Consider the following 27949-nt stretch of genomic DNA (forward strand, 5'->3'; position numbering starts at 1 on the left):
GGCATGGATCGTGTTGCTATGTCTGAGCTGTCATGGAAACTGGCTGGAGCAAAGCTGGTTTATGAAGCGCACACAAGACAGCACAGGCAATCTCACTTAAAGTATCTGCTGCCTTCTAAGTCTTTATTTTTTTTTCTTTTATTTTTTTCTAACAAGATAACAAGGAGTTTGCTCTTTAAAATATAACTGTTTTATTTGAAAAACTCCATGCTCTGCTGGTGTTTTGGACAATGACTGTATCAAGCATTACAGAAACACAAAATTAATTGCTTTGATTATTCACATCTAATGCAACAGCAGTCAAGAGATTCTTTTGCTACTTGGCTGTACACCTCTCAGTATATTAATTTGCCTGCCAAAGTTAATGCATTCGTTGATTTTGGTAGTTAATCAGTAGTTTTGAGAAAGGTTGTGAAGTGAGAAAGAAACCCTGTATGTTTACTACAGAGGAGCGTTTTTGGTTTCGTGTACAGAAGCTCTTCTAATGCATAATACCATTCTGTGGTGTTTTCTGAAAGGAAGTGCACTTTCCTGTGAGATACCAGCCTGGTGAGAAGGTTTGTTTTATGTTAGAAAACCACAGGTATTGTAAGATGTAGTAAGAATGTGTCATTAAAAATGAGGTTGTTTTCAAGAGCTGTTGTACTAAACATCATTAGGAAGCGGTATGCTGTTGTATACCTCATAGTGTGCGTAAAGAGAACTCAGTTACTCTGTGCCTGCATTGCACCACATGATTTAGGAAGTTGCTCCTGGTCAAGGAGATACTTTCTAAGAGAAAGAAAGGAAACTATACATGGTGTCCTTCAAATTGACAAGACAGGGCAAATGAGGCAGAAGTAGGAGTGAAGAGTGGCACTGGCAGCTTTATGTTGACATGCTAGAGGTCACTGTATGAAGTTTGGAGATGAGGTGCCAGAAATCAGAACAGCTTCTCACTGGCTGAAGAGGGCCTGTCCTTCAGTTATAAGCTGCTTTCTCTGTTCACCTGTTGAGCTAAGGATGTGTTATTACCTTTCAAATAGATTTCATCTGTTTTCCTGCATTTCACTGACTAGACTCTTTTTTTCAAAATACGGTTGTACTTCTTTGCTGTAGATGTCATTTAGGAATGAGTAAGTTTTTCGTATTTGTGTAATTCAGGAACCGAAAGTAAATTATTCTTTCTGGCAGGCTACTGAAATCCATCAAGCCCCAGTATTTGGAACTGAGTAGTTAATGTGGCACTACTTGAACGTAGTATAGCTGGGACTGTGATGTATCCAGAGAAAGCAAGACATTTGGGGCCAGGGTGAGGAAATTTATTTGATTAAATTGTATTTGGTCTGGGAAGAAATATGTAGAATTTATATTTAAGATTATCCTACCCCAGTGTTACTGACAGTAACTTCAGATGGAGAGCTCTGATGAATATTACACCATTTTCTCTCACAGATGTGCATATTTAATTCTTAGAACTTCTGAAATGGCAGAGTTCCATGGGAAGTTTGCAGCTATGCCTCATCCTGAGCTCAAATTACAGGAGTTTGCATGGGAAAAGGTTTATAGATCTTGCCAAAGGAGTGATCACAAACCATCTGCTTAGAAACCTGAAAGCCAATGCTGTGGCATTTGGAATTGCTGCTGCTGTAGCTCATAAAATGCAAACCATGGCATGTGAACCATGCTGTTTGTAAGAGCTGGAGTAGAGCATGAATGGTCCACTGAAAATGTTTCATAAATCCTGGACTTCAGATCTTTGTTTGGCACTGGACTGGAACAGAGTTTCAGCGAAACCCTCTTTTTCTCAGCTGGTGTGGAAGTTGTTGCATTTCTGGTGTACTTGGAGAAAGAGCTCTGGCATTTTATTGCAAGATACAGGATTCAACCTTTTAGGATAACAAGGCATTGAGTGCAAGTTGCCCCATTTTGTTTCATTACATTGAATAGTGCTGTCCCAATAATTGCTTTGATTCATATCTGGTTCATCCAAATGTGATACAGGATACTGAACAGCAGATCAAGCTCAATACCTAACAAAATAATTTAGTTGTATAAGGTGGGAATGATTTGAAGTTCAAATCATAGGCTTAGTTTGTTTGTGATATATGGTTGATTTTGCAGGGGGATTTTTTGTGGGGTTTTGGGTTTTTTGTTTGATTGTTTTGTTTTGTTTTAAATTCTGTGCAAGATCTGTATTTCAGTGCATATAACCTGTGTAAAAGTACTCAAGTTTAAATGCATATAGGGTAGAATAAACCAGGTTTTACATAATTATTCCTTACTGATGATGGAGATGATACAGAGTCTGAATTTCCTTAGCAGTTCCCTTTTGCTGTATCTTCTGTGCGATGGGGAAGCATAAGAATGTTCCTGTGAATTGCTTTTCCTACAAAGCAGATGTGGGATCTGACTGTTTACCCTTATTTACAATTTGTCAGCAGGTTCTTGATTCTGTTTTCATTTGGGTTCACAAGGAACCTTTTATTAGAGAAGAGAGCCCTTGCTTACCTCGACCCCCATGGGAGACCTTAGGTGGAAGAGACTGCTAAGCATTTGCATGTCATTCTCCCACTGTTGTTTCAAAGAGAAGTGAGTTTAGATTCTCCTGAAGAAGTCGTCTCTGTTACAGGAAGGGTACCACAAAGTGTTGTCTCATTTGGAGCTCTTCCTACTATGGAGAGACAAGGGAGGTCTGGGTTCTGGCTACTGTGAAATTCTTGGGTGATCTTTAACTCCTTTCATGGCAAAAAGGTGGCAAAAAGGCACTCCCTCAATAGTATGTTTGGGCAGAAATTCAACAAAATGGCTCTGACAAAGATTTCCTTCTGTTTAGTAAACCAGTAAGAAGAGAGTATTGGTTGGAATATAATTTTAACTACCTAAAAATGTCAAGTAAGAATTAGGAAACTCCAAATTCCACTGTGGAGGATTGAAGCTTCGCTACCCCTACCCCCCTGCCCCCCCAACCTTGAAGAACTGATTAACTGCCTTTCATACAGCATGAAGACTGCTTGCTGCTATTGTCTCCTGCAGAAACAACACTTTCCTGCTAACCAGTTTAACTGTGTCGTGTCCTTGAACATGTTTTCCTCTAACCTCCTTTTAGGATTTGAGAAGTGCTCCATAGCGTATATAACAACACCCAGAAAATGTGACAATAGTACTCTTTTCCTGATCAGTTTTTGTTCTTTCCATCTGTCAAACATTTGGGTTTTCTTTTTTCCCCTAGTGCTACTGCAGCGAAAATGCCTGCCTTTTGTTTGTGTGTTCCTACACTACCATCGTGACATCATCAATGATATTGCCAGGGGAAAAAAATATGCATAGCTGTAGCTAAACCAGCTGTTCGTTAGCAACCCATCTAGTCTGCTTTCGTTTCTTCTCATTAATGCGTATGCCTAGTGTTTCCTGCTTAGGAGATGCGGAAGGTTCTCAGCCACGAACCATCTGCTCAGTCCATGTATTTGGGTAGGTAAAAATGGTGGCACTTTAAAATACACTCATTCTTGATAATGGAATTTTTTATTAATCAAAATTAATGTGAGAGTCTAGAAGAGATTTGTCACTGGATTTAGTTGTGGGTAACTCTGAATCCTTTACTACCCATTTTTTATAATTCGTGGTAATCATAGGGACTGTATATGAACTGTTAGAAAACCTTAGTAATACACAATGAGCAAGATGCTGAGAACAATAAAGAAACGGGGAGTTTTGTCACCGATTTGCATGACGACACAGTAAAGCACATGAATCTCTGTTTGTCACGCTTGTCCCTTCTTCCATGCAAATCGGTGGCAAAACTTCCACAGACTTCTGTAGGACCAGAATAATGCCAACAATGAGCAACAAGCTGTCATTTATTCTAACGAAGGAGATCTTAAATAGAATAAGTAGGTATTTAATTTGTGGTATGTTAATGAGAAAACTGTTTCTTTTTGCCATCTTATGTTTTCAAAATGCTATGAATTATTCCAGAGATAATTGACTATTTCATAGAATAGCTGCATCTTTGCAATGCTAATATTATGGTTAATTACATGTTCAGTACCAGTTTTCAGGGTGGAGAAGAGATGTTCCTTTATCATGACTAGCTGCATGTTAAAAGTTTTAAATTAGAATATTCTGGGAATTCACTCTGCAGTAGGAGTTAAGCTATCTCCAAATATTCCAAAATAGATTCCTGATACTGATAATGTATCAGTGAAAAAAATTATTAAATATTTATCTTTTTATGTAAGTGCGTTTGTAATTTTCAATGTAGATATTCACTTATTCCAATAGAAAATGCTTAGGTAAATATTAAGTTTTTAAAAAATATAAAATGTTACTTAAATTTATAATTTTGTGTTTAAAAAAACCCAACAAAACCAAACCCCAAATTAAACAAACACACACACGCACAAAACCCCCGAGTATCACCAACTATTACCAAGAAGAGATTAGACTTCATTGTGCTGTATAATTTGTCATTTGGATTTGAGACTAATCCTTGCTTGAATGGCCAATTCTTATTCACCTGAGTAGTCTCACTGAAACCAGCAAAACTAATTTTATGACCAAAGATTACAGGATAATGCCCTTGACTGATGAGGCAAATTTAAATCAAGGGGCTGCTTTTTAGGAACAATTTTTCATTCAGAAACTCATCCTCTACGTAAAGGATAAACAGTGGCAGATTAAGTGTTGGCAAAATATTACTTCTTCAGAATATTAATTTCAGTGTGTGCTGTGTGTGGAGCGATGCAGACAATGCATGGGTTTTGCCACTCCCCGCAAGAAAAAATTACTTTTAACAAGTCTCTTGGATTTGCACTTGAACCTGTTACAAAGGGAGTAATAATAATTAAAAAAAAATAAAATTGAGGGGATTTCCATAACAACTGCTGTCTTAATGAGCTAAAGAAGCCTTAGAATTTGTTATTCCTTCCTCATAGTAGACCTCAGCTGATAAAAATATCCACAGCCGGTGAAATCAGTGGCATGCCTGGCTTTCTCAGACAAAACTCCCATGTGATCACACAGGCAGCCTCAGTGAGCCTGAAGCTGCTCAGCAAGCAGTAGGTAATGAGTCTTTGTGCGGAGCGAAGCTCTTAGGGCTGAACAATAAAGCATATGGTACCAGCAATAAAACACGGTGCTGGGAAATTTAAGAAGATTCTGCTGGAACTAGGAAGACAGTGAATATGTCAAACGTTATAAAATGATGATCAATCTGGTTTGGTTCCTAATTAATAAAAACAGTGCATGGATTGGAATAACAACAATTTGAACAGGTCAGTTGTTTTATAGATTCTTCACACACTTCAGTATTTTAAATATAAGCGTGGGGTTTGCTATTTCCTTATTATTAGTAAAGCCAGGGTTTTCTGCATTTTGTGAGGTGGGATTGGAAAGATGCACATCAGTGTGATACCAGGCTAAATAAATTGTCTAAGTTCTGTGATCAGTTTCATTGTAAAAATGTTTTTACTATTATTCCTATGCAATTCAGACCTCAATTGTGCATGAAAAACTGGATAGCAAGTAAAATTAAATTTATGCTGGATGGATCATTTACCAATATCATAAAATATTTAGTAACAACAATCTATTATTCTGCTATGTATTCAAGACTAATTCTTTCTCGGTAGGAAATTTGTCATGTCTGTGTTTGGTTAAAAATAATAGAACATTGGAGCATATCTAACAGTGCGCTTCCATTTGTTTTTTCGTCCACATTTTTCTTGGATAATTTTGAAAGTGGTGTTTTGTGTTATTTTTAATGCAATTGAATACACACAGGAATGATACATTATAACCCTTTGCATTTATTTCACGCTAACATTGATGCAAAATATGTTATTATTTTTCAAGCAAGTATTTATTTCTCATAGTACTTAAGTTAATTGTACATTATATTTTATTTTTTGAAAACTGCGCCCCAAGATTTTAGGGGCCTGTGTTTGTCTTACAGAGGATAGACATTTTATTTCTCCGTCCTGTCACATCACATAGAAATTAACTGTGTAAAAGTTTTTATCTATAAATCTCTTTATGGTAGTGCTTTTCTTTCTTCTCCAGCACTCGGAAGTCGTGAACTAGATATGCTGGCGATGCCTCAAAGAAATAATCTGTTGATTTTTGGATAATATTTCAGCGGTAGGGAGAGTGAGCCCTTGGGAAGCGATTGGGGAAACAGAGAAACAAAACATAAAGCATCGAGAACAGGATGTCATTTTCGTGTGGACTTACGATTTCGGCTGAGAAACGTGCTTTATCAACACCAGTTCGCATAGTCTGAGAAGGTTTATTTTGTTCCCGTGTGCGCACGGGCGGTAAATCCCGGCATGGCCGCGGGCGGCGGGGGGGGCACCGGCGAGCGCTGACCGGGCAGACGCGCTCGCGCGGTTCTGCGGTGGTGCCGTGCGTGGAGCTGGTTCACGTGGGGGAGCCGCAACAGCTGTGCGTGGATCGGCCCCACCGCTTCCCGCTCCGAGCGCCCGGCCCTCCGTCATCGGGAAGCGGGGAAAAGGAAGCCCGGGCTCTGGCTGCGGAGCCGGGGGGGCGCGGGTCTTCGTGGAAACGGCCGCGGCGGGCGGGCTGGCTCTCGCCCGTCTTCGGGGGGCGGCGGCGGTACAGACGGGCGCCGCAGCCGGGCTCCGGCGGGGCCTGCGGCCCGGCCGCGCTGCGGGGCGGGGAGCAGAGGGAAGGGGCCGCGACCGCCCCTGCGGGCCGCCGTCCCGGGGGGCTGTGTCCGGCATGCCCTGCGGCGGGGGCGGGCCCATGGAAATGAGGGGGCGGGGCGGGCGCGGCGGGGCTGCCCCGCGGCCGGCGTTGCCTGTAGGCACGGGGGCGAGGCGGCGGGGGGCGCGCGGCGGCGGGAGCGCGGGGTGTGTGCGGTGCCCCGGCGGAGAGCCCCCTGCCCGGTTGTCCCGCGTCGCACGCGAGGCGCGGCTGCGGAGCGCCGGGCTCGCGCTTCCCGGGCTCTGCCGGGGCGCGGGGCGGGGCGGGCCGCGCCGGGCCAGGCCGGGCCGGGCCGGCTGCTGGGCGGAATGAGAGCGGCCCTCGCAAATAGCCGTGCGTGGCTGTTGGTGGGCGGGGGCTGCGTAGCCCACGCTCCTCTAGATTCGGGAATTTGGTGTCTTTGAGTGCAAAGTGTTCTAGTTACAAATACTACCGAAGCTGTAGTGAAGGTGCTTTGTGCTCGCTGTATTAAGACATTTCTCCTGTAAAAAGTAATTCTGCATCAAAAACCAGGCATAGCTTGGTGTCTCTCTAGAAGCAGGCTTGTTCCTGTTTTAGACAATAGATCTGAAAGGATGTGTTAAAGTGTTACTTCTGATGCAGCCAGCAGTTTGTTTAACGGAGAACACTGGTAAGATGGTAGTAACACCTGCAGTATTTACCATCAGATTGGATGAGATACACTGAATGTGGCAGTCTAATTCAAATGGAGGAAATAAAGCAGCATATAGTCATGCAATTATCATATAATTACCATATTTGTCTAAAATGGGCACAGTGGATTTTAAGTTTAAATTTATGAGGCAGTTAGGTACTTAGAGTAAGTATGTACATAGATAAAATTAACAGTGCGCACTAAAATAACAATAGGAACATCCCTACAGAACATCATTCCCACTGTTATAATGGAATCACCACTTTGAAATACACCTGCCTTTTCCATATATGCATGCAGGGAACAAAAACCCAAATGTTTTTCCTGTGGATGAGGTACTTTGTGTTCTAAAGCACTCCCAGTATTGAGTCGTTTAAAGAAATTTAAAGAAAACAATCCAAAGAATTCCTGAAGCAAACAGGTGCTCTGCATTTCTGCCAAGTTGTGGTAATTCTGAAATACACCTTTTTTCCCCCATCTAGACTCTGTTGAAACTATGGTTAATATAAACATTTTGTGCTGCAATTTGAATGCTGGATGTTGAGCTCCTTCAAGCATAATAAATAGAACCAAATCTTTCTGCATGCATCAGACATTTTGGAGACAGAGGCATGATTCTGATCTGGATTACTGAAGTTCATTGTTCATTCTACTAGTCTTAATTTACTTCTAGATCTGAGAAGTCCAAGTCTGGAGTATAATGTTTTGGTTTGAGCATGTACAATGTTTAGTGTGTATCTTAGATATTTGATCTTATTTGTTTATTGGAAAGAGGAATTAGTTTTAGTGGAAAAACATTGATTTTGACAGATGCAGCAGTTGAATAATAAAGTTTGAGTTTAATTGAAGACATGTAAGTCATGGTTTAGGGTACCTAATGGCAAACGTTTGGAAATTTATGCCAAAGCTTAAATATTTTCCCTGAAATAGCAACAGCTGATTCTGCCATCTAAAGCTCTTCCTTGTTCATAGAAAGTATTTCTAGTAACAGGACCTTGAAGTTCAGGGCTTTTTTCCCCCTGAACAAGCAGATGGAAGGTCAGGGTGAAGTGAAGCAAGTATAATCTATTGCAAGATTGGTAAAGCTGTCTGAAAGATAAATTTACATTTAGTCTGGAAGTATCTGTCTTTGTCCTTGCTCTGAACCAGTTATAATCCAGTTTTTCTCAGCATCATAAACATGCTATTCCCTCAGTAAAGCATCACCAAACACCATCACGTTTTTTAAACGTTCATGCCATTTGAAGCCCTGCCAGTGAGTTTTGATCACTGTTGCTTCATTGCTCTTTTGTGGGGTTTTTTTACCCTAAAAAAGGGATTGAGTGAAAGACAGATATGACCCATTTACAAATGTACACAGTAAAACAGCTCTGGCATATATAACATGGCTTTAATTTCTCCATCTCTCCATAAATATGGATACGGTATTCTAATGAAACCTGTGATAAATGGGAGTTGTGAATAATTGCTAACAAAAAAAAAATCTGGAAAATTGTGAGCTGTTTCTTCCTCTTTCAGACTTACGTATAATTCTCTCCCAACAACTCGCCTTCCTCTAGTCTTATCCCCCACCCTCCAAAAAAGTTTGCATTTCTAGGACCTCTGCTTCAGTTCTCCATCACTTCATATCTTTTTTTCCAGCAATGAAATAGGGAAAATGGGAAAAGAGCATAGATATGTATCACCACAAAAAGTTGGTGGAAAATCTGCTTAATATCTAAGTTGTCTAAAAGTGAAATTAGGGATAAAAGGAAGAGGAGCTGCTTGAGTTTTTCAGGTTTTTGTATGTTTATATGCAAAAATAAAAGCAAGGATACTTCTTAAAGCTTAACATCAAAATGGATTGGACCACTTGCATTTAGGCTTTCTGATGAAAAGATAGATGGCTTTTGTTACTACTTTGTAGGTAATTTTTTTAAATATTTAACTTGATGTCCTGATTCAATTTGGAGCTGGTTAGTATCCTGCTCTTTCATAAACAATAGGGATTTACATATTTATTTTATTATCTAATGTGAAGTAGGAAGTATGGGCTACACGGTATGGAGCCTGACCCTCATCAGTCTTTCTGAGGGATGTGGGCAGGCATTAGAACATCAGTACGTGGAATGCTGCGTTCAGCTTTGGGGCCCCCAGTGTAAGAAAGACACAGAACTGCTCAAGCAAAGATGATCAGGGGTCTGGAGCACCTCCCCTGTGAGGACAGGCTGAGAGAGTTGGGGTTGTTCAGCCTGGAGAAGAGAAGGCTCTGAGGGGGACCTTACAGCGGCCTTCCGGTGCTTAAAGGGGGCCTACAGGAAAGGTGAGGAGGGGCTCTTGATCAGGGAGTGTGGTGATAGGACAAGGGGTAACAGTTTCAAACTGAAAGAGGGGAGATTTAGATTAGATCTTAGGAAGAAGTTCTTTCCTGTGAGGGTAGTGAGGCCCTGGAAGAGGCTGTGGCTGTCCCCTCCCTGGCAGTGTCCAAGGCCAGGCTGGATGGGGCTTTGAGCAGCCTGGTTTGGTGGAAGGTGTCCCTGCCCATGGCAGGGGGGTTGGCACTAGATAATCTTTAAGGTCCAAACCTTTTATGGTTCTATGATATACAGATTGTAACTTCATCATCCCGTGTAGTCTTTGGATTTGATGAGGAAATGCGCTCAAGTGATACTGTTATGTTGGGTAAGGCTGCAGAGTAAATAAGCCTCCATGGTAATGGCAGCTTTCATTAGCATGTTGCCTTTTTGAGGTTAGTGAGGGGAATTTGGGGTCTTGTTACATTTATTAATTTTGTACTGGTAAATCATTTTTGTTAATGACTATAAATAAGCTATGTTTTTCATTGGTGCTACAAATCAGGATAAATTGGTCTGTGTTGAACTTGATGCTGTTGCAGCTGTTCTGGTGTCAGTACCTTAGCGAGGTGGTCCAAAGCTGGCCTGGGGATCTGTAGCACCCTGCAATGAAAGTGCTGTCTGCTTAAAGGAGCAGGAACTGCTGTGGTGTTGCTGCCACCGCTGTTACCCAGCCATGCAAGCTGTGGAAGGAAAGGCTGACAGACCAGAATGGGAGCTTACATTTCCCTGCTGGGGGTCGCAGCTGGAGGAAGAGGGCAGCTTTTTCAAAGCCGTCTCCCTGGGCTGCCTGTGAATGGGGGCCAGGGCTCCTCAAGTGCCTGTGGGTATCTCCCACCTGAGGAGCAACTGGCTGCTATTTCTGGGCGGGGGTGAAATAGGCTGACATTGCAATGGCTTCAGGAGGAGGTTGGGTTTTTTTGAATAGGGATCCAAATTTGATAATTAACTTCTTAATGATTTAAAATTTGTTCTTTATTATAATTGAACAAAGTCTCCTTTTAATGTAGCATGAATATGTTAAAAAAGTGAGCTGGATTGCATATGTTTTCAGTTGTACTTCTAAGTGATAGCAGTCTCTAGTAAATGCCATTTGCATGGAGGTGAAAGGGTAACCCCAAAAAATGTTGAAAGCCACAAAATGTATTTATTAATTGTTTTTTTAGTGTAGACAACAAATGATAGAACTGCTTACTTCCAACATGAACTGTGACAGCTGAGCAGGCTATTCTCAAGCAAACATTTTTTGTCTTCAAGTATTTTGTTATAGGGGGAGGGAAACCCCATGACTCTGGGGGGACATGGAGTGCTTGCAGAACTGCCATTGTTTTGCTGTCTTATAGTACCAGAGTCTTTATTGAACCATTCACTTTCAGAGTAGCTCGAGGTTTAACTTTGTAGCTTTCAGTTAAGTCATTCAGTTGTTTACCATTGTGCCCTCTTCACCCTCTCTTACTTCTAACTAAGCATCTTTTAACAATAAAATGGAAAAGTAAAAATTGCAGAGTATTAACCTTCTCGTCTCAGGTCCCCTGGAAAAGACAGAATAATCAGAGATTTGATAAAGCAAAATACTATAAAATATATCAAATAAAAAAAAAACCTACTACAGTGTAAGCCACATACCTTCACAGCAGTGCTTTTCAGGAGAGCGTAAGGCAGATAATTAATTTTGTCCCAGCAGAGTCCTCTGGCTGAGATGTCATTGAATGGTCATAAGGTGCTTACAAGTCAGGCAATGCTATGGGAATTGGCTAGCTGCTTAGTTTCTGTTCATCACTGTGTTGGTGACAAGAGTGCCTTGGGAATTGGATGGGTACATGCTTATTATTAGACCTGCAGCTCTTCTGTCAGCCTTGTGGAAGAGTTTTCAGCTTTGAATTATAAAGTGAACTGAAAGGGATTTTTAGACATGTTTGTTATGATGCTAAGTCACTACAGCCATAAACTCTTGTATTTATATTGTATTTTCTTTAGTATTACAAAAAAGTGAAGAGAGGCAACGTTCAATTTTAACACAATCAGCATCTAATTTTAGGTCAGTCTTGCTGTGGTCTGTTATGATATACCCTTCCTTCGTTTGCCTTTGTGTCAAGCATACAAAGGTACATGTGCACATGTGAGAAGGACCTATGTGTAATTTTTGCTGGCCAAAAGTATAAAGTTCCTATTGGAAAGATTGTCTGTAATTGAATATATGCTTTACAAATCCTACCTTTTTGAGGCTGTCAGTTACTGAAATTACTGAGAAGACTACTGGCTTATAGAGAAATGTTTTAGTTTATTGATTACGCATGTTTTCTCTCTCCATAAAAATCAACTATCTCATTCTGTAATGCTGTGGTCACTAAATTTGGGAGTTTGAAATCTTAGTGTAGCTGTTCTTTTTGACTGATTTCTTAAGGAAATTAGGTTTACGCAGTTATGCTTTCTCTATGCCTATCATATTGTTTGGTATGTCTATCATATTCTCATTTTTTTTAACACGTTACCTTATTTCAGCTGAGCTTGAGGGAGAAATAGTAGCTCTGCAAGTACTGTGCAGATGGGTGGTGAGGTGGAAAAGTGAGAGACTGTTAGTTCAGTTCAGTGAAAAAAAATTTGCACTATGACTAAATCCCTGATTATCAAATTAACCAGATAGAGGAATACTTAAACACTGTGACCCTGGGGAAGAGCATCAGTGAACTAAACTCCCTGCTGTGCCTCAGGTAATCCATCCAGAAGAGGCAAATCTGTAAAGAATCCAGTTCCACTGGTTTCTCAGAATATTTTTTTTTTTTTGGTAAACTTGAAATTAAATTCTACTTGTATTTTCTAGCTAAGTAGCTTATTTTGACCTTGTGCTGTTCTTAGAGGAGAATATGAATTGTCAGCACTCTACTTATGTGTCAGTGGCAGGAGAAATCTTACCAGTTGTATTGTCTAAATTCACTATTTCCTGCATTCAGTAATTTGTTGTGCGTGTTACGGGGCTTTTTTTGGTGAATTTCCCCCATAGTTGTTTATTGTTGAAATAATACTATTACTAAAAATCTCCAGGGTTTTTTTAAATAAACATACCAGTTTTCCTGATTGAATAGATACACCATGTATGGTAAGAAGTCAAAAAGCAAATAATAGGAACAAATATTAATTTTACGTCTTTTCTTTCTAAGTGTAATTTTTTGTGAGCGTGAACGCCTGCTTAGGACTGTCTTGGGTGTGCATTAGACCTGCAGATTGTAACATTATATGTTGGTTGTGCATTGACCTTGATTTAGATAGAAAGCTTGATTTATTATAGCCATAAAGATATTTTTGAAGACAGTAGTTTCAAAACATTGCAGCATTCCAGTAGATATTAATAATTTATATTTTCCAGTACGAATAGTTTTATTGACTCTGTTCTCCAGGGAGAAAGATGCACTTAAACATCTTTTTACTGGTTTTGGCTTCACTGGAGGCCAAGCCCTGAGTGAAGTCATGATTTTCCTCTGGTGCTATGGAGCTATATTCATTTAATTGGTGGCAATTGAAGGTTGGCTCCTGCTGACCAAAGTTGGTTTTGTTTATAGGGGCCTTTTTGTTTTCATATACTCTTCCTCAAGTATTTCTGCTAAAGAAAATAATATGTTTTCTGGTATTTTTGCGCTTCTGTTTAGTTTGTACCATTTTTTTTTTCAGCTTCCCAGTAGAAAAAAGCTACAGAGTAACCTCTTCAAGAAGTGTTCTAGGCTACCAGAGATGCCAGTCTATCACAAAGTTGCTACTAATAGCTGTGCCAAATCTTTATTTGATGTCTTAAAGATGCCCACAGCCCTGTGAGGGTATTAGAGAATTGGATTAATGATGTTCTTCCTAATTTTAACATTTATTACAAAGATAAAACCAAGATGTTATGGGAGATTTTTATGCTTTTGGTGTTTAGAAAAATGGAAAAGATAAAGGAAAAAATAAAAAGCTCATCAACGCAAAATCTTTTGATTGGTTGCTTGTACATTGTCCAATGCAAAGAACCAAGCTCATACCATAAATTTTAAAGGACTTGTTATTGAAGTTGGAAGAACATGATCTGACTATTGTAGTATCAGGGGCTCCACACCAGTTTCAGTGTTCTGCCTCACTGAAACCTGGAGGCTCCTGGAGCTCCCAGATCTGTGTCAGTGCTTGCATAGGCATAAGAGAAGGTATTCCTGCAGCCGTGCCTTTTCTTGGGTGGATGTGACAAGACACAGGGATTGGGTTGGACAAAATCATCTGCTAAGCTGGAATATGAATGCTGAAGGAGAGGAAGGTTGAAATAGTCTCCATTAGGGAACGTGCTGAGCATGCCTATTGTATAATGCTGCAGCAATTCTAAAACGCAAATGGCTGCTGGCTGTGCACAGGCAGTTCTTTAATATCTCAGGATTTGGTGCATAATAAGCTAAGACTAGTTTTTATGGTATGTATGCGATGAATTCTTATTAAGAATATTTGTTAAGGTATATAAAACATTACATTCAACATGTATATGTAATTAAATGTTACCAGTGTATGACAAAAGAAAACCTATGTTAGAAGAGCAACAAAATTTGCAAAGCTAAGCCATGAATAATTGGCAAATAGCATAATTTTTGCTGTCATATGACCCTTTACTGCATATTTATTTTGATATCCAAAGCAATGTGTATTTACACTTCAGAGATGCCTGTTGAAGCTGAGAATGTATTTCAAACGGGTACTGCAAATGGCCTAGCTGTATTGGGGCAGCATTCTGCTTCACAGATTAGTTCTGCTGAGAAGCTGGGTATGTTAGTACAACTGATCTGCTTCTGCTGATTGTGCTGGCTTGTTCAAAGTGAGTGAGCTAATGCAAATCCTTAGCTATATGTTCAGATACTTAGCACAGATTAATACCTGCTGCATGGTAACACTCAACTTTGAGTACACACATATTTTTTTATATCTGCTTTGTTTATCTTCTTTATAACTGACCTCCAGTGACCATGACAGTGCATGGCTTTGCTGTTTCATTTCTATTTCTCTTAAACGTAGCAAGAAACTTGAAACTCAGTATTTTTGGCTTAGAGTCCAGCTTCTGGAGGAAAGGAATGTATTTATAACCTTTTACTTCAATCCCCTCACATCTTTTTTTCTCTCTCCAGTTTTACCTCTTCTGTTGTGCTGTTATTCAGGCCGCATTGTCATTCTCAAAACCTGACTAATTTAGTCAAATTTTCATGTGTTTAGGCACATCTTTGACATTTGACAGATGTCTCCACTAAAAATTTCAAGTCTTTTCCTTGAAGTTCTTGGGAGTGAGAGTGCTTTTCAACCACTGTAGCTGCAAGATTTTTTTTTTAAATTATAATTATTTTTTAACACAGTTTATGGCCTTTCACTTTTTAAATATTTTTGCCAAATTTAAATATATGTGAAGGGACGTATGAAGCTTGCAAAGGAGATGAGAGAAAATGGGCAAAAAGTGAGAGTAAGAGCTCATGTTCTGCTTTCCAGAGGAATGTGTTTAGAGGTCAGAATAGCCAGCATAATTGATTCCTGCCAGAGGCAGTATGAATTTATATCTTTACCCTTGACTTGACTTTTAGCCTATATTTATTTAGCCATTTAAATTGCTGTAGCTATTTCTTTTGACCATCCTCTTGGCAATCTCATTGTTGACACTTTCACTTCACTTCCCCCACATTGGAAATCATAATGGCTGGAAATATTTTTGAAAGAAAGTGTGTAGGCTACACCTAAATACCGTGTCACTCTAATTCCAAGTGTTAATGCTTTCTCAGTTAAAGCAAGCATTGTGTGGTATAAGGTGTATTTCCTCATAGGGAAGTTCTGACTAAATATTTAAATTGTAGTCTTGTTAGCTGTGATATGCAAACTTAATGTTTTAACAATATAATTAAGGGTGTTAAGAGAGCCGAGTTGATTTTAAGGTGGCCAGAAGATAAATTAAAGGAATCCAATTGCCTTTTTTTGAAGGGGAAAGGGATTAATGTTCAGAAAAAGAATTTTGAAAATGAACAGGCTGAGCTATCATTCCCCCAGAGATCCTGTTATTTAATACTTTGCTTTTCAGACGTTTCCTTTTTAAATGTGTTAGAATTGATCAGAATCCCATTGTGTTTGAAGACAAGGCAAAATTACAGTGCCAGCAGAGCTCCTTTACTGATGCAGAGGTCCGGTAACATACTGTAGGGAGGAGCAGTGTCGGGGTGTCTGTAAAATACACTGTCCTCCAAATGAACCTCTTTTAGCAGAAACACTGTTTTTCTTGTAGGAATGATAGACTGTGGTCATTGAGGACCATAGTTCTTTTTCTTCTGAGTAAGGTTTTTTTCCAGTATTAGTCCCTAAGTCCTGTCGCCTTAATGAAATAAGAAGCAAAGCAGTTAGAGGTTAGATACTTGAGAGTTAAATGTTTTAATCCCCGGTGTCCGGGTGGTTACCCTTCAGCGTGGAACCACAGCTCAGCTGTTTGCTATCGAAGCTCCCTGTGCTCCACAGTCACAGTCCAGTGCCTGCTCCTGAAGGCAGGCACATAAACCTTCCCTTTCAAGACTAGAGCATAGGTCACTCTTCCTCTTAAAACATCTTTCTTGTAAAGATCTGCTGCTGAATGGGTTTCCTGTAATTTACACAGTAGTTTAACAGCTAAGGAACTCACCAGGATGCTGGAGATCTGAATCTGTTGTTCAATAATTGCTGCCTCTAAGCTATAGCTTAGTGGAGAGCACCTTAGTCCTTTGCTTAGGTGGAGACCGTTTCGCTGTACGGAAAATAATGTGAAGATTCATAGTCCAAAGAGAGCGTGCGCAGGTAGCATGCCAAGTGCTGTACTGTGTTTACCAGCCTTCAGGTACATAAATAGTCACTCGTGGGTTTGGGCCTGGGCCAACCTTTCCGTCCCTTTTCCTCCTCAGCATGCTCTGCACTCATACTCCATTTTGCTTTTGTTCTTAGACACCTTCCTTGGAAGAACACCAAGTTTCAGGCTCCCAGGGAGACCTGGACATGAAGTTACTCAGGCATCTCAAATCTCTGTAACTTCTGGGTATGTGCAGAAGTGGCCTTTATGCTAGGGAAACTTCAAAGTGAGAAAGTGAGACTCTAAAAAAGCTCACATGCCTTTGAAGAAGATGATTTTATGACAGATGGGCAGAGCCTTCTGAGAAAGGGGTTTTCATCTGAGGACTGGTCAAAGACAAGGGCATTGGAGTAATTTAAAAGTTACTGTTTTTTTTCAATTGAAAGCAGCTGTTTCTCAGTCAACAGGCAGTAATCAACCATTTGTATGCCTCTGTGCCCTTGCTGGAGGTCAGTGGAGCGGGTGTAACTGCAAGGTGGCAATGTGTACCTGTTGAGATTGCTCATCACACCAGTTGCCAGAGCGGACTCAAGATGACTGTGTCAGGGACCAGTGCTCCCTGTACATTACTATCGAAAGAGTTGGATACCTTCCAATGGGAATCCGTGTCTTGTTCTGGGAATCATTAACTCAGAATTGGGAAGGCACCTTGGTGGCTTCACCTGTTTCCACTTTGAGGGGAGTACCTGTGTGTGTGGAGTTCTATCTAGTACAGCATGCTGCTAGACACTGGCGCGTTTCTGTTTCTGTTTGCTGTCCAAAATATCATAAAGACTGAAACTGCTGTGATTTTGAAGTGTCTGTGGCTATAGTTTCAGGACATGTGTTTTGTTGTGGGTTTTTTTCCCCAGTAAACTAATAGGAAACTTGTTGCCTCAGGAGAGCAAGTCAAATGAATTTATAAGAGTCTGTGCAGTGTCGTATAGTGACATTTCAGCCTTATGCTTAGGGGAGATTGACTGCAAGGATGAGGAAGCAGAGCTGTGTATCTGCAGTAGTTGTGGCTGGATTTCTCATCCCATTGCTTTCCACTGAAGCGTTAAATACTGACTACTGCTGGAGACAGGATATTAAACTTGGTGCAGTCACGTATGTGCTTCTCAGAGCTTTTGCTTCTTAAGAGGTGAATGAACTCCCTTATTATAAAACCTGGGTTCTAGTCCTTGTAATTAAATAATATCATAAAAATGTTGTATAATGTATCCGTAATTTCTAGTTTTGACTTACAAAGGCAAGTTTAAACCTGCCCATGACTCCCTCCTGCTGTGCTTAGGAGCTGGCAGACAATGTAAAGTGCTTTGTCAGCAAAGCAAAACAAGTAATTAGAACTAACTCTCTGTTGCACTGGGAAGAAACCATGATATTCTTGCCACCTCAGTCCCAGGATCTCCCATAGACAGATTCGTTTGCTGAATTACGATTTTGAATTAGTCCTACAGACTCTGTAACCTGGTGAGCCCATCAATTTTTTAAATTTTTTTTGTAGCTCTCAGCTTCATATACCCACCAATACCCTGTTCTAGCTTCATATCAGGTCAAAAGTTTGTTGCAAACCTCCTCACACTGTCACTTTGTTTTTTCCAGGAAGCAAACTGGTGTTGAGGCTTGAAGGGAGCTATAGGATGCATAGGAGAGATTGAAACTACTTGGTACTAGACCAAATGTGAGCAGATACCAGAGGATGTACTAAAGTGCTGTGCTTACAGGGTCAGAACATAGCAGCTGCATCACTGAGACTACTTCTATATTAATTAAAAAGATAAAAAAAGATCAGCATTCTCTGGCTTCCGCTGCCAAGTGGCAGGGTACGGTTCTTGTCTGCAGTGGCTAAGCTGTCAGCCTTCTGCCAAAACCGGGGTGCCCTCATCCAGCCTGCCTGCTGGGAATGGTTCTGGCACCTGCTTCATCCTGCATTATCCAGGAGAGTGCAAGGTGGCCTTGGCCAAAACTCTGAAATGTGCTAATTGTTAAACAGTATGGCCAGTGCTGGAGTCCCTGCCTTAACCTTGTCTTTACTAGTAGTCATTTAGCCCAGCATATGTTAGCTTCCTGAAAGATTTACTGTGGTTTTAAACATATTACCATAGAAATGTTAGGTGGAAGGAGACTCTGGAGCTTTTCTAGTCCAGCTTCCTGAATGGAGCAGAATGCAGCTGGCCCAGAATTAATGAGTCTCAAAGGTAACTGCAGGGATGTAAAAAGTTCCGTTTCAGTGAGGAATGTAAATTTCCTTTTTTTTTTTTTTTTTTCCCTTGCTTTCAGTGGGATTTGGCAGAACCCCATGGTAAGTCTGTAGTGCTAGGTTGTGTGCCCTCCTCAGCAAGTCTCGTGTGTCATCCATCCTAGACAGACTTTTTGCCTGGATGAGTATCAGCATTGCTTGCCTCTGCAGTGCTGTGGGCAGCATGATGGCACCTGCGTGTCCTCTAAGCAAGCTCCAGCTGTTCTTGATCTCAGTTAGTTAAGGGTACACTTTCTCCTTAATTGTGTGCAATTCATGTTATATTTCTACCTCTGCTGCTAAATTTCTGCTTGAATACTTTGCTTTATAATCTTCTGCTCAACCTCAGGAATCTATTAGGCATCTCATTTCTTAATGAGGGAAGGAGAGAGTTTGGGAGGCAATTGATGTCTCTGACTGGAATGGGAAATTTATGGATTCCAAGCATTTATTGAGCATTAAATTGATATCTGGTCTTTGTGACTTCGTTGTCTTTTATCTGTCTGTAATACTGGAATTAGTCAGGTGGATTTCATATAGGGGTGATGTGAACATTGATTAGATCCGCATATATTTGGCAGTGGGAACTGTAGTGTTCAGGATGATTCCTTCTTATTTAATTTCATCCCTGATTGTGAACTTTCCTTCCTCCTGTGGCAGCCAAGGAAGGGACCAAGGGAGGGTGTTTGAAGAGAAACTCCCATTTTTTCCTTGTTTGAAGTTTCACGACATAATCTAGAAATCAGGGATGCTGTTGACATCAAAATGGGAAAAATACTCCCCGAAAGCAATCTGTAATACATTATTCTAGTGAAATAGCCATTGCCATACATGCCAAGTTAGAGTATGACTTACAATGTTTTTTTTCTTTCCTATGGTTTCACTGTCTCCTAATTAATTATATCTAGTTTCATACTAAATGGTTATTCAAGACTACAAGTGGCAACTTATACAAATGACTTTAGAAGTTATGACAGCATGTTCTGCAGTTGGATCTTTCAGTGCCTCATTGCCTCTGTTCCTGTTACAGGTGCATGTGACAGCATTGCAGCGATGAGTGGAATTTTAAAGAGAAAGTTTGAAGAAGTTGATGGCTCCTCACCTTGTTCCTCTGTGCGGGAATCAGATGATGACATTTCTAGCAGTGAAAGTGCTGACAGTGGTGATAGTGTCAATCCATCCACTTCTAATCATTTTACCCGTAAGTACTAAAGTGATGTATCTGAAGAATTCTTCCTGTTCCTCAAAATAAAATAAATTTTATGGTTAGATAAACAAGATGATTTTAAATTGAACAGATGGTGAAATGGACTGTCTGTGATGTTCAGTTTGTGACTTGCTCAAAATGACTTAGCAAACTTGCATGCTTTTGCCTTCTTGTTAACTGTATAGGACTGTCATTTTAAAAGTTTGAAGTCCTTGGAAGCCCCTGTTTATTTTCTACTTGAATTAGGTAGCTGTTTGTAGTTAACGTTAGGAGTTGTGCTTAAGGTATGTCAAACTGGTACTGTAGGGAAGGTGCTTTAGGTAAGGTGGTTTATTTTCCTTAGATAAGTGTAGTGCAGCTGTCAGCTATCTGCAGTATTATTTTGGTGAGAGTGCTTCTCCAAAGAAAATAATAAGCTTTCTTTTATTTGGAATGGAGGAACATATGTGTATGGGGCACGTTATTGCATGTTCCTGTTTATGGAGGGGAGGGTGTCTCTGTGCTAGGCAATGGTTTGGTGTACAGATAAGACTTTGGTTTTAAGTTAGCAAAGCTATGTGTGCAGCCTGTATATCTAGGAAGAAGGAATTTATGGTTTATATTTGTAGTTTAGATATTTGTTTTAGGTGGTTTAATAGTGAACTGCGTGTTTTAAAAAGCAGGGGTTTCCCTCCTTCAACTCTGTTGCATATAGATCTCCCCACTGGAGTTAATGGCTGTACAACTGTTTTCTTAAGACTGTGGGCCAAGGAGTAGGTGAGACTCCTCATCACTGCCCATATACAATGTGATCCTTATAACTATGTGATTTAGATTGTGCCTGTAGCAGGCGAAATGAATGTTCTTGTAACTGATTTGTCTATCAAATGCTGCCGTGTAGTGTGAGCTAGGGTTTGGATGTGGGGTCCAAATCCTCTTTGCTCTTGTATTGAACACTCCTGTGCAAAGGGTTACACAGGCACAACTTTTCTAATGCATTTACATGTGACCAACTTGATGTGGTCTATTATATTCAAGATGCAGTACTAGTAAGGGACCTATTTTATTGATATGCCACAAAGGAGTAAGTGACCCGTAAATCTCTTTGGGAGTATTAAGAAATAGCTTGGTGACAATATTATCTGCATGCTGATCTTTTGACTTTTTTGTCTGTTTAAAGACTTAGATGATTATTCATCATAGACTCAAAGCAGTCCTTTTACATCAGACAGTCATTGCCACCCACATGACAGCAATTTTATTGTGAGTACACAGATAATACAAAGAAGGCTTATCATTCAGGGGAGAAACTTGGAAGTTGTAATACATGCATGTAACAGTAAGCTACTTGATTGTAGTTGACACAATAAATAATTTACTTCTTGAATAAAATCTGTAAGGGAAACTATAGCATTTTGGTGTTGTGGTTAATGATCCATATGACTGAGATATTTGTGGCGAGAGTAATAAATGTTTATCTGTGTGCTCACTCACACACACACATATGTAGAATTGTACATACTACGTTTTTTAAATACATAGTTATATCAGTTGGTGGTGCAGAAATAGAGTAAATTGTTTGCATGTGCATTGATACTACTTTTTAAAAAGTAATGTCTTTAATATAGGTACAGCAGCCTAAATGCCAAGAAATCAATAGAGAATGATCCCAGTGTTATATAGGGCTGGTTTGGGAAGAAAAGAATTGAACAGGTGGCCTTGGTACTACATTTGGATAGGCAAATCTCAGGGTCCTCAAGGAACAGACTTTTGGAGACTAGTTTCTGTGCCACTGGAACATGGCATCTTTCAGTGTCTAACATTCTGCTTTGCTCTTACTGTAATGCAGCGTACTTGCAGGAGCGTGATAATGGTGATAACTTTTTATTGGTAAGAAAATAGACAATGTTGATGCTCAGATGAAGTATAGAATGGAAAGGTGGTTTTATCCCTACCTAAGTACTTCCATCCAAACTCTCTTGAAGTGTGCATTGTTATTTTTTAACTGTACCGAGGACACTTCCATCTGATGGGGAAGTCAGATTTTGTTAATTTATTGTTAAAATGCTGCAAGTGAGATTTTTAACTTTCTTCTTCTTTCTTAATATTAAAGCATATCAGTTACTTACATGTTTACACAGTCAACATCTGCCAGTTGAACAGTGTTAAAAAAATCACTTAGCTAGCCTTAGACACAACTGCTATATGTAAGAGCAGCTCTGCCCTAAAAAGATGAGTCTTAGTGATGATGTATGATAGTAAAAGTTAGTTTGCAATAAAAATTAATCATGTTAATATTTATAATAAATTTATCATAAAAGGAATAAGATCATTGACAAATGCTGAAAGATGTTTTTAACTTGACAACTGACTACCTCTAGAATAAACAGGGGGTTTGTTGAGATTAGATTTTTTTTTTTTTTTTATTCTCACGTTTTCTTAAGTCTTTATGTGCTTTGATTCTGGAAAGAATGTTTTAATTGTACAATTGGTGAAATTTTTATATGCACAGGGTTTGTTTTCATTTTGGTTTGTATCAGTTGATTGACATAATTGTGTGTGTGATGTTGGATGCTCTTCAGGGCAGGAGCACTTTTCTTTGTATGTCCTTAGATTTTTTTTTTTTAACTTCTAGATTTTTTTAAACTGGATTATTTGAAAAAGCATATTTTGAGTTCTAGGAATTGATAAAAAATGAACTCATGCTACAGAATTACTTGGCCTTGTCAAAGCAGAATACGTGGAAATTGTCAGTGTACCTATCTCATGAATACAGGTGTCTCACAGAGCTACTAAGTGATGCTCACTTGAAAACTACATGGAGATGTGTTGTACAGCGATGAAACTGTTAACAGTGTACATTGAAAGGTGTTTGTTCACTCTTTGAACATGTTCATCTCCTAGAATAAAAAATAAGAGCTTTCCTATGTTGAATATTTGAGTCAGTACTTTTAAGGGCATATGGAAAGGAAGAGTTCTGTGAGACTTTTTCAGTAAACAGACTGAAAAGAGCCAGTGAAGAAGAAAGGCTGGCCAGATTCCTTGCCTCTGTTACATGCCTGAGTACCTCCATGATGGAGGTTATCTTTCTAAGCCATTTCCTGACACTTTGTACTATTTTCTTTCTCTTTTGTGAGGCACTGTCAGATCCTGCATACTGTACGTATTCCTTCTGGTCCATTTTTATATAAGTGAATCTGAAGTTCGATATAAACTCCCTTTTACTGACTGGAAATGTGGGAGTTGTGGGTGACCTGTAGTCAACACCAAGACCTATGTGTTAATTCTTTAACTGAGCTTTTTTAGAAAAAAGCCTAGTGCGGCCCTCTAAGTGTTATTTTTCTTTCTAATTGACCTGACAAAGAGGTAATTTTTAAATCACTTGTAGCTACAGCTCTTTCAATGCTTCAGCAAGCAGGCAGTTTGCGTGTAAATCTATCTAGAATAGCTGATGCATCTCGGTATTTACACAACCCGTGAAACAATATGTGTTGGGTCAGATACATGAGAACCTTTCAGCTGTCCTGCTCCGTTAGCCTTAAGGTCAGTTTAACCTGCCAGCTAAATGAGGCACACAGCTGCTGTGGATCATTCAGGTGGGGCAGAACCGCCAGAAGATAGCTTTGATCTCAGTAATTAACCTGTAGTGGGATGGCAGAAAATACATGACTGAGATGTCCCTAAGTGTTGTCCGTTGTGACTGCTACACAGGGATAAGTACAGAGTTTCTGTAACAATATATCCATTTAAACAAATAAAGACAGCAAAAAAAAAAAAAATTCCTAGTCTAAGTTACAGGAATCTTTTTCTAGGTCAGGAAATGAAATTACAGTCCATAAAGCATAGACAATTGCTACCAGGTTCATAACCAAAAAATAAATAAATATAGTATTTTCTTGGTCAGGTATGTGTGTATATACATCTGCACATTTTTAAATCTCTCATCAAATGATGATGGAGTGCCTTCATTACCACTGGCAAATATAATCCCTACTGTCGTTTTTATGTACTGTTCTCAGCCTATTGAGGTCATTTCAGTTTGATTCAGCAGGCCGTTAGTCACACCGCAGATTTACCTTAATGGGTGCCAGAGGATGTTACCAACCAGTCCATGTACCTGTCCAATTTCACAGCCCCTCCTCCATATCAGAAGGAGGGATGTTCATCTGCAGCTATCAGTCCAAGCATGCATGTACAGTCTTAGTCTGGATTAAGAGTATTTGTTCCCTTTTTCCTTAGAGGTACATGGAATACAGGGCAGGAGCATACCCAGTGCAATTTCAGCTCCTTTAAATTGCCCCCACTGCTGTGTTTCATTGGATCTACAGCAAGTTGTCTTTGGAATTGCTGTTTGGGATGTCAGTACAATACCCTTCAGTTCCTGTGATTCTGTGCTCTGAGGGACACTGGATTCCGTGCTCCAGCTCAGGCATGGGGGATTCTTCCTGCCTTGTGGAGGTACCTGCCCCTAAATGCTTGGTCTATTTCTCTGTTAAAGAAAAAGACCCAAATTTAAGTTGCAGAATTGCATGCAATTGAAAGGCCTGAGAAGACCTCAAGTCCTGTCTTTTGTGCTTTGGTGCTGGTAAAAATGCCATACCACAGTAATCAGAAGTACATCTCTTAAGAAACATACCTTGAGAAGCTGCTGCTTTCCTCTGCCGTTTCCACTTCAGTGTAGTGTAGCTGAAACTTTCAGAGTAATGCCTTTACTGCAGAGGCTTCTCTTCTTCACCTGCAGAGGCAGGTGAAATCTCCAGCACCAGCTCATCTCATAAGGTGATCTTCACTAGCAGGAGGTACAACCATTACGGAGTCTAGTGACTATCCTCCATCGGTTATCTGTATCTTGTCATTAACATTATCACCGTCATGAGCAAGATTATCCTGCAACCAGCTGGAATCATAAGTCCTGTCGTGCAGCTAGTTTGGGTACTGTCTTTAAGAGTATTGGATGCCTTAGGTTTGTATGAGTGTGGCTGGGCAGTAAGGTTTCTGAGAAAACCCTTCAGTCTCTAAATGCTCTTGCCATCGTTTGATTTTACTGTTAAAGATAATGAGGAATTTTAAAATAGAAATACATCCCCATTGCACTTCTTTCCATCTGCCCTTATGTCACGGTTTGAGGCTGGGCCGGCCACTAACAAATGAAGACGCTCTTTACTAACCCCTCTCCCCTCTCGAAAGGGAAAAGGAAGGAGAACAAGGGAGAGAAACTTTACGGTTTGGAAAAGAAAACTAAAACAGCTTTAATGAAACAATAACAATAAAAGAAAAGATAATAATAAGAATAAGGAAATAATGAAATATATACAATATGTACAATTATATACAACACCAATACTGAACCCAACTCCCCCCACCCTGATGACAATACTTCACCACCACACTGCAGGGCTGGCACTGGGGCAGTCCCAGGCTGGACTCGGCAGCAGGCAGGGACGGGATGCAGGAGCTGGACTCGGGCACTGGATTCAGGGGCGCACAGATCGGGATCGACAACAGAAGAACAGACAGAGTCCTCCTCAGATGTCGGCCATTGAAAAAGAGAGAGAGACTCTCATGATCTCTCAGCTTTATACTGAATATGATGTATATGGGATGGAATACTCTGTTGGTCAGGTTTGGGTCACCTGTCCAGTTCGCTCCTCCCTGCAGGTGCAACCCTTTTTTGTGCTTGTGACCCTTTTCACTCCCGGCAACCCAACATGGAGTACGAGATCTAGCAGTGACCTTGGTCGCTGTAAGAACAAGTATAAACAAGGGCCTCTCTGCATCCCGTTCCTTGGTACGAACTATAAACATCAGGCCTTATCACTGCTAGAGGCAGTCACTGTCTGGAAAAACATGCTACTGTTTCAGAAAATGCCATTAGTTAGAGGAGACTTAACTGAAAAGTTAAAGCACTAAAACAGAATAAGTTCTGATTTAGCCCAAACCAAGACACTTTAAAAGTAGTGTTTGAATATTCTTAGGGTCGCTGACATGTTGAGATTGCCTCATCTGTGTGGCCATGCAGAATGTGGAAGAAGGTATCAAATCCTTTGAAATCCTTAAGAAGGTCTGACTTCTCTTGAATTATCTTTCTATGAAGAATAAAGTTTTATTTGATGTGAGGGCAATAGCACAAGGCATTACCTGAGCTTTGAGCTTAAGCTGTATGCTTAGTTGCTGGTTAATGATAGAAATCTAAGTGAGTTAGAAGTAGTGATGCTGGCTTATTATGGGAAAACACTTAGAAGGTGTAGCTAAATGCAGGCATTCTTTTTTCATGGCATCTTGCAATTATTTATATTGCCTGCAACCAGGCTTGGAATTTCCTTGTTAATGAGGAATATGCTCTTATCGTTATTTGTTGACTCACATTATGAAATGCTAACAGGTTGAGAGATTCTGGGTTTTGATTTTAAAATAAGTCAGCTCATCTGGGCAGTAAAAACCAAGAAATGCAAAGAAATCCAGTGCAATGTCTTTGCTCAAATACTCATACAGAATGACAGGGCAGGGCTTGCCGTGATGGGATCTTGCCTGTCTTTGGTGTGGTATAAGGGCTATTGTAGAGGGAGTTATTAAAGAAAGTAAAGAGGGGTTAGGAGGCAGGCTCCCACTGGTTTTTAGAAGGATTTGTGCAACTAATTCTATTTCTGTATTTTCAAAAAGGTCTCTCCTATGAATTAGTGCATTTCATGTACTGTACAAACAGAGGGACGGCTTTTTCCTTACATGGTGTTTTTGTTGGCCTATATAACGTACAAACAGAATTTTTTAGTGGAAGATGTTCATGACAGATATGCAAAATATGTTTGCAAATGCAAAGTCATGGACAGCTGAATGGGTAGCTGTATTTGTGTCTAATGGCTATTCACAGAAGCCCCCCTAAGATGGGACAAAGGATTGCCTGTAGCGTCTTAGGAGGTTCAGCAAATACAATTGTTATGCATGGGTGTTCCTGCAAGGATCTGTGGTACAGGCTTTCCTCCTCACACTGTTTGAAGCTGGGGCCAAGGTCAGAAATCATCATCTACGAAACAGCAGCTGGCATTTAGAGTAAGTAGGGAGGCAGAGAGCAGTTAACTGTCTCCACTTCTCCCAGCAGGCCGATTATATTGCCGAATGGCAAAACTGGACTAGTATGATGAATGTCACAGAAAAGTGTTCTGGAGGTAGAGGTGCTGAGGAAGTAAACTTAACACTCTCACTGTAATTTTAGCAGTAAAATTCCAGCTTTTAGCATGCATCCCAAGGATTTAAGATTTCTGTGAGATTTTAGACAAAACTCTGACAGTGACTGAAGTACAAATGAAAAAACCTCTCCTATTCATGTCAAACTTGCCTGTGAGCTACTGTTTTTCAAGAACCTTTTCAAATGTGACATAAATAAATCTAGCATTAGGCAAGCATTCCCATTGAGACCCTCCTCTGAGGTGAATTTAGCTTTGCCTTTACCCAAGAGGAAGGTACCAGAAGGATGGAGCAGTGAAATGCTACTAGGGTGGGTGTTGCTGTTGCACAGTATTGTCCCTGTCCTGTCCAATTTCCACTACTCAGTTTATGCCTTTCTAAGTATGCAGTTCCCTTCAAGACTTCCAGGTTCTAATTTATTTCAGAAAATATCTCCCTGTGCTCAAGTCCACATGTTTCTTTGAGAGGTTGTATTTTGTGTCACAGCATTTCCTCTCAATGTGGATTTCCAGCATGTAGGAAAAGTGTTTCATCATTACGGGTTTCAAATTTGTAAATTTAGTGCACGGATACTCTTAGAAATGTAGCTTTTGGGAGGCAATGGGGTAGAAGGAGAGGTAGGAGACAGAGGTAGAAGCAATATCTGGAATATGACTTTTTCTGAAGTTTTTGTTTTCTGTGAAGATTCCGAAGCACGCTGGGTTTTATAAGCGATGTTCTGACCTGGATTACCGTGATGGATTAATCTTTGCTGTTCTGTGGTGTTAGACTTGATGAAACACTGCGTGGGAAAGTCGTGGAGCAGCTGGAGAATGCT

General features: G+C 40.2%; 1 protein-coding gene across 1 annotated transcript in view; it reads left to right on the forward strand.

Annotated features, from left to right (window-relative positions):
- Positions 1–27949, forward strand: part of CSRNP3 (cysteine and serine rich nuclear protein 3) — an 84696-nt gene that overhangs the window by 39530 nt on the left and 17217 nt on the right. The window contains exon 3 of the mRNA XM_086465726.1: positions 19795–19965. Coding sequence (XP_086321852.1) covers positions 19795–19965 — 171 coding nt within the window. The remainder of the gene's footprint in view (positions 1–19794; positions 19966–27949) is intronic.

This window comes from Leptosomus discolor, chromosome 5, assembly GCF_034619465.1.
Source record: "Leptosomus discolor isolate bLepDis1 chromosome 5, bLepDis1.hap2, whole genome shotgun sequence".
NCBI lineage: Eukaryota > Metazoa > Chordata > Aves > Leptosomiformes > Leptosomidae > Leptosomus > Leptosomus discolor.